Genomic DNA, 12,144 nt, shown 5'->3' on the forward strand with positions numbered 1-12,144 from the left:
GGAGGTTCTCTGAAAGGACAGCTCATCTTCACTCCCCTGTCAAACCCCCCCTTAGTCCAGCACTGACCAATGGTTAATTAGAATAGACGCAGGGGTTTGCCCAGGGAGGGGAAAGACTGTGGAAATTAGACCTGTGATATATAAGGAACAACTCCAGGGGGGAGGGGTGGTCATGCTTGGATTTCATTCAGGAAGGTGCAAGATGGAGTTTTGAATTGTCGTTTCCTAACTCAAGTCTATATATGCAGCTGAGAGGGATCCATGGGTCATGAAGTCTGGACAGCAGGTGACTATATCTCCTTAAGTTATTGGGGTAAGGGACAGATGATGTGGTAAATCTGCCTGGCATTTATTTACTGTGTGTATATAATATTCTAGTGTTGTTTGTATAACAATAAATATACTGTTGTATTTTTATAACTGCATTTTGCCTGAGTGACCATACGAATCCTAGAAAGTACTGGGTAGCACTGGGCCAGATAAACCCGGTATCTTCACAGTACACTGCTCAAACTTCCACTAGAATTGGTGCAGAATTTCAAGTATTTACTTGATTTCATGGCAGGGGGAGAGTGGTTTGGGGTGTCTATGAAGAACACATACTGCTCCATATCTCTCTCATCGCTGGACAGTTATATTTAGGGGTTTCAGATCCTGTTGGGCTGATCAGGTTATCATGCTAGCTGCTGTGCTCATGGAAATCTCTGTGGACCTCATTAATTTGTGTATCTGCCAAAAGCAAGAGGGCATTGGGCTTGGCCCCTGCCCTGCTGGCAGAGGAGTGAATATTGTGGCTCAGTGATCAATACAGTAATCCAAGGGTTATGGTGAATATATTCCTTTGGTTATGTTATCTGTACTTATTGTTTTATTGTTATTGTAGAGTGTTTATATATATATATATATATATATATATATATATATATATATATATATATATATATAAATCGTGCGTTGTGAAGTCACGATGCTGCCGGACCTGAAGCAGGACGCACACTAAGATGCGGTGCTGCACTGTAGCACCGCAGAGAAAAAAAATGTTAAAAAGTTAATTAAACTTTGAAAACCCATGGAAAAAAGGTGCCGGAACTACGTTGTGAGCATTCTATGACAAAAAAAAGACCTGTGTGTGTATATATGTGTGTATATATATATATATATACTGTTTGCTCCTGAGGAAGTCTTGCCGTGATCAAGACGAAATGCGTCGAGCCTTGCTGTTGACCAACTGTGTTCCTTGAACTATATGTGAGTTCAGTGTTTATCATTTTATTAAAACTTGTATTGTATATCACATTGTACCCTCTTCCATTTTTATTATACCGCCATTGGAGGAGTGTCCCTCTATTGGAATACGGCTGTCTTCAAGGAAACGTCTCCTGATTATTACCTTTGAAGTTATTTGAGCTTCTGTTATCTGGTAGGCATATGATATATCCTTCACATATAGATGTGGTTATTGGCTTTCCTGGCTAGTATATATGCACCCGGGTTAATACTGGATATCACATCCTTTCAAGTTGCTGTGGTGTTCATAGCCTCCCGTGGTGCATTACTTTTTACATTACAATATTACGCTATGTCTGCTTTTTCCACATTTCTTTGTTTTTTCTGATTTGAGATCCAGAGTTAGAGTTCTTGAAGAAGATCCACTCGATTTTCAAGACCTTACATCCTAATTTGACGGTACACATATATATACACATTCCGTCCACTACTATTTTGGTATTACACTATGAGGCGCCCTGCCTGTGCTTTGTTTCAGTGACTAATTTCTTCTGGATTGACCATCTGGATTCAGGCTTCTATGTGGCTGCCACACACACATGAGTGAAGTGACTGTGGACTTCTCTAATATATTGGGACTATTTTATCTGATTATTGTACTTGACACTACTTAGTGTATGAATATTTCATAATACTTACTGATGTGGTAGATAGCGCCAGAGTGTATCAATTATTGTGTTCCATATATATATATATATATATATATATATATATATATATATATATATAAAATTTGGGCTGAGTGGCTAGTGCTGCGTTGGCAGAAGAGTTACATATAAGTCCTTAGGATCCTCACAGAGGTCTTCCATAGTATTGAAACAAAAAGTTGAAGTATTCATGTGATATGAAGTTTGATGAAGCCATACAATTCACCCCATACTTCCTTTTATGTTAATTTTTATTTTTATATATTTAGATTTTTTTAGCACGATACATAACAAAAACATGTATTAAATAAATTAAGTGAGATGTTTTTCCTATGATGGGAAAAATTCAGCCACTTAATAGGACAGGTTCCATACGTTACTATTAAAAATAATTACATGCAATATACAACATAGAATTTTTACACTGAAATGTAAAGTTGATCTAGGACAGGCCCTACCCCAACTATAAATCTGCCATCACATTTTAAATTTACCTCTCCTCCATGCAAGGTGTAAAGTTACTCCTTTTTTTTTGCTTTGCTCTCCTTAATGACTCGGGCCCATACTGTCTAAAGTTATGAACCGCAACCATAAATAATATGTTAATCAATATCACCGGACAAAAAACAACCCTATGTTGTCAAAATAGTGATTATAGCCAAACTGGAGAACAAAACATGAAATAAATACAAAAACAACAAAAAAAAACTTCTTTACACAGAGATTATCATCCAAACTTTAAGATAATTAGGTAGATTATATTATACACTCACTTGTCTTATATTTCAACACTCACATGTCTTATATTTCATTAAACTCCTTCACATTTTTTTTTATATGCTAACTTACAGTATTATTCAATTTAAGCCTACAGGTTATCAGAGACGGCACAATAACATTCTTCTATAGAATCATAATGATGGATTTGGCTGCATTTAACATAGGCCGAGCAAGCCAATCCTTCTTAACAACAACTTGTCCTTCTTCTGAGCAGCCCAACAATGTAATTGAAAGTGTCCTGTTGCTGTACTCATTGTTTCACCTCTATAATCCATTCAAAGATATTTACCTAGACAAACCCACCACAAAAACATTAATATCTCATGTGTAATATAACATTTTGGGTATTATTACAGAAATCATGTAAGAAACATACAGTAAGAACTTTGTAGTACTTCTATAATAACATCAGGATGCTCTTTATATTTTTATATTATGTGAAGGGGCAGGCCCTGTTCATCCAATAGGCTGACCAGGCTCCAGTCTAGGGTGCTAGCTTTTTCAGGGGAGCAACATTTTTGGGGGTGAAAAATTGTGAGAGAAGAAATTCATTTTAAAATATAAGAGAACAGTTGTTCTCCAAAATAAAAGAAATACACAAAAGAAAAATGTAGTAAGGTTTTAATTTTGATGTATTCCCATGGTAAAGGCTGAAGAAAATGAGTCATGCCAGAGGAGGGGGACAGCGTGAGAGGGGGCAGCATGAGAGGGTAGAGGGGAACAGCGTGACAGAGGGCAGAGGACGGGGGCAGCGTGAGAGGGCAGAGGGGGCAGCATGGCAGAGGGGGCAGTGTGAGAGAGGGCAGAGGGGGCAGTGTGTCTGGATGCAGAGGGGGCAGAGTGTCTGGATGCAGAGGGGGCAGAGTGTCTAGATGCAGTAGGGGCAGAGTGTCTGGATGCAGAGGGGCATTTTTGCATACAACTAAATAAGTATTTCTGTCCTGACCTAAATACTTATTACATTTTTTTGACCCAACTACTTCTAAAACAGGACTGGTCAGTAATTATTTTGGAGGGGTGCCTTGAAAAAATTATGGAGACTCTAACGGTGCCGCGAACTGCAAAGGTTTGGGAACCACTGTCCTAGCCACTTAGTTATCCCTTTTGCCTTATGGCAAGGTGCTCCATCATGCTGGAAATTGCTTTGTTCGTCACCAAACTGTTCTTGGATGGTTGGAAGAAGTTCCTCTTGGAGGACATTTTGGTACCATTCTTTATTCATGGCTGTGTTCATGGCAAAAGAAGCAACCCCACACCTAAATGGTTTCAGGATGCTTTACTGTTGGCATGAGACAGGACTGATGGTAGCGCTCACCTTTAATTTTTCAGACAGAAGTTTTTCCAGATGCCCCAAACAATTTGAAAGGGAATTCATCAGAGAAAATGACTTTACCCCAGTCCTCTGGAGTCCAATCTCTTTACCTTTTGCAGATTATCAGTCTGTCCCTGATGTTTTTCCTGGAGAGAAGTGGCTTCTTTGCTGGCCTTCTTAACACCAGACCATCCTCCAAAAGTCTTCGCCTCACTGTGCGTGCACTCACACCTACCTGCTGCCATTCCGGAGCAAGCTCTGCACTGGTGGTGCCCCGATCCCGCAGCTGAATCAACTTTAGGAGAGGGTCCTGGCACTTGCTGGACATTCTTGGGCACCCTGAAGCCTTCTTCACAAATATTGAACCTTTCTCTTTGAAGTTCTTGATGATCCGATAAATGGTTGATTTAGGTGCAATCTTCCCAGCAGCAATATGCTTGTGCAGCCCTTTTTGTGCAAAACAATGATGACTGCACGTGTTTCCTTGCAGATAAACATGGTTAGCAGAGGAGGAACAATGATTTCAAGCACCATCCTCTTTTTAAAGCTGCAGTCTGTTATTCTAACTCAATCAGCATGACAGATTGATCTCCAGCTTTGTCCTCGTCAACACTCTCACTCATGTTAACGAGAGAATCACTGACCTGATGTCGGCTGGTCCGTTTGTGGCAGGGCTTAAATACAGTGGAAATGTTGTTCATTGTCTTGGCAAAGAGGGACTTTGAAATTAATTGCAGTTCATCTGATCACTCTTCATGACATTCTGGAGTATATGCAAATTGCTATCATAAAAACTGAGGCAGCAGATTTTGTGAAAAATAATATTTTTGTCATTCTCAAAACTTTTGGCCATGACTGTATCTGCAATTAAACAGAACACCTGTAGAGAGCTCTTTTTTAAAGGCAAGGTGGAGTGTCACCTGTCTATCAAGCTAGGACTGTGGGAGTAGTGTAAGGGTGACTGATGTTGAATATGTCAGCTGGTGTCTAGAGAGCTGGGGGTAAATGTATCAAAGTGCGAGTTTGCCAGCGTGTTTAAATCGCGGCAATTCGCGGGTGTTTACCCGCGAGTTTTGAAAAAAAAACCTGAAATGTATCAAGCTGCGATTTTGACACTGATGTTCAAAATCGCTGGTCATCTCTGGCAATTTTGTGCGATGTAAACACTCCCGAGTTTAGCGAACTCTCCTGTGTTTGGCAAATTCTCCTGTGTTGTAACAGTGAGTTGTAAACACATCACTGTGACACATCCCCTGTCATACAGCTGCCGGAGCTGTATGACAGGGGATGTGTCACAGCTGTATGTATGTGGTTTAAATAAGGGTTGTTAGTGTATTTATTGTGGGTTTTTTATCTTTAATAAATAGATGTGGTGTTTACTAGGGTGCTGTTGTTTATTTAACATTTCTTTTGTGGAACTACAGGTCCCAGCAAGCCAGGGATGTCAGGGCATGTTGGCACTTGTGGTTCTCCAAGTGCCAACATGCCCTGGCTGCCGTGGGTATGCTGGTGCTTGTAGTTATACAAGCAGCAGCATGGCCACACTGTTTTTGGCAACCTGGCTGGCTGGGACTTGTAGTTCCACAAAACAAAATGGCGTCCGTTCATTTTTTTCATTCTTTATTGCCGTATTACCTTACTACCCACAGCCCAGGGGAAGTAGGAAGAGCCCTAGTGCTATCAGCACTGGGCTGGTTCTTTCTAGGGGGGGAGCCCGCTCGTTTTTTTTCGGCGGACCCCACTCCCTAGGGAATCCAGCCCAGCGCTGAACAGTCTAGGGCTGGTTAGTCATTATGGCAGGGGGACCCCTGCTGTGTGTCCCACTGCTATAGTGCAGCCAACCCTGGCTGGTTTGCCTAGTGCTGGTAAAGTGAAAATCGGGGGGACCCCACGCAAAAATTTTCCCCGATTTTCACGGGACCAGCACTAGTCAGGCAGCACTAGCGTTAAGCTGGAATAGAGGGGGACCTCGCGGGTTTTTTTTTTTTTTCAACTTTTATCTGTTCTTTTACATTTTAACAGGTCAGTGTAACAGTGATGTGTTTACATCTCACTGTTACAACACAGGAGAGTTTGCCAAACACAGGAGAGTTAGCTAAACTCGGGAGTGTTTACATCGCTCAAAATCGCCAGAGATGACCAGCGATTTTGAACATGAGTGTCAAAATCGCAGCTTGATACATTTCCATTTTTTTTTTTAAAAATCGCGGGTAAACACCCGCGATTTGCCGCGATTTAAATACGCTGGCAAACTCGCACTTTGATACATTTACGCCCTGGTCTCTGCTCATTTAGCATTAGGCTCACATGAGCATGCGTGGAACTTTATGTTGTCAATTACTTTGCCATCCTGACAATAAAGCAAAGTAAAAAAAAGCAAGAAGTTGTTTGTGTGTGCATCATCAGAAATGTGCCCATGTCACACAAGTGAACTCTGCATTCTGCAGACTAGGAGGTAAATGTATTATCCTCCGATTTTTTCAAGTCGCCGGAAATCGGTGACTTTGCAGCTAAAATTTAAAGCGGCGATGGCTCGTAAAGGCAAACTTGCCTTTAAAGCGGCGATGGCTTGTAAAGGCAAACTTGCCTTTACAAGCCATCACCGCTTTAAATTTTAGCTGCAAAGTCACCGATTTCCGGCAACTTGAAAAAGTCGGAGTATAACACGTTCACCCCTAGGTGTTAAAGGACAATGTTTACATTGCCATAGTGGTTAGCATTGCTGTCTCACAGAAAGTCACAGATGTAAGGGTACAATGTGGCTATTTTTTCATGTATAATAATTGTACTTAACTTTATTGTTTCATTTTATTTTACATATATGAATGTACATCACTTAAATTGCAGCTAGATAGAGCAAAAGACATCTGCTGGAAATAATGATCGGCACCAAATTAGCTTTGAATGAGTTGAAGCAGAAACACTCTAAATTAAGAATTCCTATTTAAATGGGCAGTTCACTCACCTTAAACTGATAAGAGCAGAATACCCTTGACCGCCTAGGTGCAGCCAACTCCTTTCATAGGGAGAAGCAAAATTATGTTCCCACCACTGTAATCACCATATTGACAAGCTTACCCATACATTTTTTCTATGACAAGAGATGAAAATATGTAAAAAGTATTTACATAATGTCACAAAAGAAAAACAATAACATCGTTTTTGGACTGCGCATTTGCTATTTTCACAAGTGTAAATGAGTCTTTAGGGCATAGTCAGGCCCGGCGCTCCCATTAGGCAAGGTTAGGCACTTAACAAAACAATTTTCACCGCACCAAGCTCAACCCCTTGTATATCACAGAGATCTATTTGTCTCATCAGATGGGGAGGTGCTCCTACACATTACCAATATATATCTTAAGAAAAGGGAAAAGGGAAAGGGGAAAGGGGAGGAAAATGTGTATATAGGGCACTCTTTTGGTACTCTATGTACTATATAAATCTGTTAAGAGTAATATCTTTATTAGAGTAAACACATAATTCGTAAGCGAAATAATTAAAAAACCTATAGTGAATGAGAATATTGACCAAATAAACTTGGTAGAACACTGTTAAAAAGTAGTAAAAAAGACTACTATACTGTCTCACTATGTTTAGTCACTAATGTTGAGGAAAGAGCTGCACCAATATCATATAAAGTGTTGATTCAGTATACAAAAAATTATTATGTTGGGTTATCCTTATTGTGTATCCAATCCTTCTATCATTTCATAGGTTTATTATAGGACACATCGTTTCCCTTTCATAACTGGATACAGGACTCCTCTCTTACTCACAGTCCCTTATTATTGCTCCTTGGGGTGGAGCTAGGTACTGCACTGGTTATTATAGTGTGGATATTAATAAACTAATTGTGCAGAGGTACATATTCTAACCCCTCTACTGCTAGATAGTAATAATGTAATATTATGTTCCAGTCTATAAATTGAGCAATATAGAGGACTGGGATTAGGTATCACTGAATATCTAGATACCTATCTAGCCTCCTATCCGTTCATCTACCTCCAAATCTGCTAATAGGAGAGGTGCTCTATGGTATATGAGCTCAAGGTCTAACTAGTCAGGGATCAGCTAGTTTGATATACTCTTCTAAATAGCGTGTGCTCTCTAGCACAGTAGTATGGTGCCTAGCGTAACCCCGCTAATCTGTAGGAGAGGAGTAAGGTAGTGCAGCTAATTACTTATTAGAATAATATTTAGACATTCACATAGTGAGCTCAGCTGAACGCCAACGCGCGTTTCGCTACGAGCTTTATCAAGAGGGGTTAGAATATGTACCTCTGCACAATTAGTTTATTAATATCCACACTATAATAACCAGTGCAGTACCTAGCTCCACCCCAAGGAGCAATAATAAGGGACTGTGAGTAAGAGAGGAGTCCTGTATCCAGTTATGAAAGGGAAACGATGTGTCCTATAATAAACCTATGAAATGATAGAAGGATTGGATACACAATAAGGATAACCCAACATAATAATTTTTTGTATACTGAATCAACACTTTATATGATATTGGTGCAGCTCTTTCCTCAACATTAGTGACTAAACATAGTGAGACAGTATAGTAGTCTTTTTTACTACTTTTTAACAGTGTTCTACCAAGTTTATTTGGTCAATATTCTCATTCACTATAGGTTTTTTAATTATTTCGCTTACGAATTATAGTTTACTCTAATAAAGATATTACTCTTAACAGATTTATATAGTACATAGAGTACCAAAAGAGTGCCCTATATACACATTTTCCTCCCCTTTCCCCTTTCCCTTTTCCCTTTTCTTAAGGTTAGGCACTTGCCTAGGGCGCCGGGCTCTGGAGGGCGCCTGGAGGGCGCCACAGTATTCTAAAATACTTTAAAACTGTGCGGCGACCGCTGACCATACCAGTCACGGCCGCCGCACAGCATTCAGATGGACGGGGAGGGGGGAAGAGGCTATTTTGTCACCACCGCCGCCTCTCTGCTCCGTCTCCTCCCCTCCACTTACTAGTGTCAGTGAGTGGAGGGGAGGAGACGGAGCAGAGAGGCGGCGGTGGTAAGACAAGGTAAGGGGAGGAGGGAGGAGGGCAGCGATTTTTGCGGGGGGGGGGGCAGCGATTTTTGCGCGGGGGGGGGGCGCCGCTTTTTTAAAAATGCCTAGGGCGCCGTGGACCCTAGCACCGGCCCTGGGCATAGTTAACATTTTCCGACCTGAATAGTTTCCATCTACATTATATTTGCTTTATCTGGCTGTTTAGAAATGCTCCACCCAAGTGTTTCAAGTGGTTCAGCATTTGCAAAGTTTACATGTTTGGTTGTGTTCTGATTATAAATCTTCTAGAAAGGGGATGTTTAATTTAGAAATGCTGTTTTTATATTTTGTTCTTATATGTTCTGTGCTTCTCGTATGTTAAAAAACGTTTTACTAAAGGTCGTTAAAAAAATAAATAAAAATGATGGTTCAATGATCCTTCTGCAGTCACCGTATCCTTATCAAAATGCTAATTGATACTAAATTTGTTTATTCACACTGTATATTACCTTCTTGTAGTTTTGGCAACATAATGAGTGGATTGATGTTGTGATTGACGATAAACTGCCTACCTTCAGAAATCGTCTTGTATTTCTTCATTCAGCTGACCTTAATGAGTTTTGGAGTGCATTATTGGAAAAAGCGTATGCCAAGTGAGTATTTCCAAATATTTCATACACTATTTGTTTAAAATACCAGCACTAATTTTTATTTAATGCTTAATAATTTTTAAGTTGCTTTTGCTTAAATAAAAACAATATATTGTTAGTATTAAATAAAACATTTGTATTGTACTGTACTATGTGTGACAGAATTTAAAATAGCATGTCTGACTGCACCCACATTTTCTTGTACACCCACCTGTGCACCTACATGCAAAATTTTAATATATGTGGGTTAAGATGCCAATCTCAGATGGTAACGCTGTGTAGTGTTTAGACAAATGTCTTTTTTGCCCATACCATTATAAACTACAGTGTTTCATCTTCAATGTCCTATTTAATATACATAGGAAGTAAGGCAATAAAGTTGAGTAAACATTACATTTTCAAAGTGGCTACATCCTAATGGAGAGCGTAGGATTGTCACTTATGTATTGTGCATTAAGTGAATATATTTAGACACCACAATTTTCATCCTGAAGTGGATTATGCTGAGATGATATCCTGATACCAATTTAACAAGGTACCCAAAAGCCCATTCAAAATCAAGGTTTAAAGTTTATTGCAAAAATGTGCAGATATTTCAGTAAACAAATACACGCAACATGTCTCCACGGCACTAGCACATATTCACTCTATGTGCTTTTTTCTTAAGGTTCTTATAACCTGCAATTATGCCAACCAATTGGTTAATAATATCACAATGTTATATATAACCCTGCCTCACCTGCAGGGTTATATTAAAACAATACAATATTATAAAACAATACTGTTTTTTGTTTGTATATTGTGTTACCATATTCACATTACTGATTTTTGCAATCTGCACAAGTACATTTATACTAACATATCTCATATATTATTACAAGCTTTGCATATTATTTAAGATCATTGTGCTTTTCATTCACCTTTCATCATCATCATCATCATCATCATTATCATTTAGCGCCAACATATTCCGTAGCGCTTTACAATTGGGGACAAACATAGTAAACTAATAAACAAACTGGGTAAAACAGGCAAAGAGGTGAGAAGGCCCTGCTCGCAAGCTTACAATCTATTGGACAATGGGAGTTTGACACATGAGGTCAAGTCTACATTTGCACTTGGCCCAGCCAGACTGCAAAGGTAAAAGTGACTCATAAGCTAAATGATCCTTTCACACAACAATGTTGGTCAAGGAGTAGTTGTATAACAGGTGGTAATAGGGTAATGTAGTGAGGTTAACAGGATGGTTGAGGAATATTATAAGCTTGTCTGAAGAGGTGGGTTTTCAGAGAACGCTTGAAAGCTTGTAGACGAGAGGAGAGTCTTATTGTGCGAGGGAGAGAATTCCATAGAGTGGGTGCAGCCCGGAAAAAGTCCTGTAATAGGGAATGGGAGGATGTAATGAGTGTGGATGAGAGATGCAGATCTTGTGCAGAACGGAGTTGCCGAGTTGGGAGATATTTTGTGACAAGAGAGGAGTTTTATGTTGGTGCAGCTTTGTTGATGGCCTAGTATTTTATATTGGATTCGGTAGAAAACAGGCAACCAGTGTAGAGACATACTGTTACGATTATGATGCCTTAGTCAGTATTAGCACAGGCTTACCTAGGGCGCGGAGTCTAACGGCCTTCTGGTCTTCACCAAGAACCACCGCAAGGTAGTGTGGCGTTTGCTGCCGAAGAACCGCAGGTCGCGGCCCCCAAATTAGCCTACTGACGTAAGGGAGAAAGTTCTAAGTGATGGCAGGCAGACAAGAAAATAGACAATGCGGTGCAAGTACAGGCACTAACCGTTAATTCCAGGCGTTGTAGGTCTGAAACAGTAACCGGTAGATGCACGGAGCCAATGGGTGCGTGGCAGGATTTGGGTCCAGAGAGACGACCGGTTCAGTACACTGGTGATATCAGATATACGGTACCAGAGGGAAATCCAGAGAATAGTTGGTAACACAGCCGAGTCGGTACACAGAAGGTATCAGGTATACGGTGCCAGAGGGAGATCCAGAGAATAGTTGGTAACACAGCCGAGTCGGTACACAGAAGATCAGGTATACGGTGCCAGAGGGAGATCCAGAGAATAGTCGGTAACACAGCCGAGTCGGTACACAGGAGATAGTCCAGTTGCGTAGTGCCAGGGATAAGCCAAAGAATAGTCAGGTCACAGCCAGGTAGGTACACAGGAGTAGGAGGAATAGAGGGATACACAGGGAGCAGGTTCACAGGAGTCAGGACACAGGAACTGTAGCCAGGAACAGGAAACACATTGCTCTGACACAGGCAGCGTGTCAGAGCAGGGGAGATATAGGAGTTTGAATTCCCCGCCCAGGAGTCACATGATCGGCAGCAGGGAGAACCCGGAAGTGCGGCAGCGCTAACAGAAGAAGCGCTGAACAGATCGGACACCGCTGTCAGATCACGCTGACAGCGCAGCGGAACGGGAACAAGGTAAGTTCCTAACACAT

General features: G+C 40.6%; 1 protein-coding gene across 1 annotated transcript in view; it reads left to right on the forward strand.

The window, feature by feature from the left end:
* Nucleotides 1-12,144, forward strand: part of CAPN9 (calpain 9) — a 99,153-nt gene that overhangs the window by 32,150 nt on the left and 54,859 nt on the right. The window contains exon 4 of the mRNA XM_075203301.1: nucleotides 9,553-9,686. Coding sequence (XP_075059402.1) covers nucleotides 9,553-9,686 — 134 coding nt within the window. The remainder of the gene's footprint in view (nucleotides 1-9,552; nucleotides 9,687-12,144) is intronic.

The sequence above is a fragment of the Mixophyes fleayi genome, chromosome 3 (genome assembly GCF_038048845.1).
Source record: "Mixophyes fleayi isolate aMixFle1 chromosome 3, aMixFle1.hap1, whole genome shotgun sequence".
NCBI lineage: Eukaryota > Metazoa > Chordata > Amphibia > Anura > Limnodynastidae > Mixophyes > Mixophyes fleayi.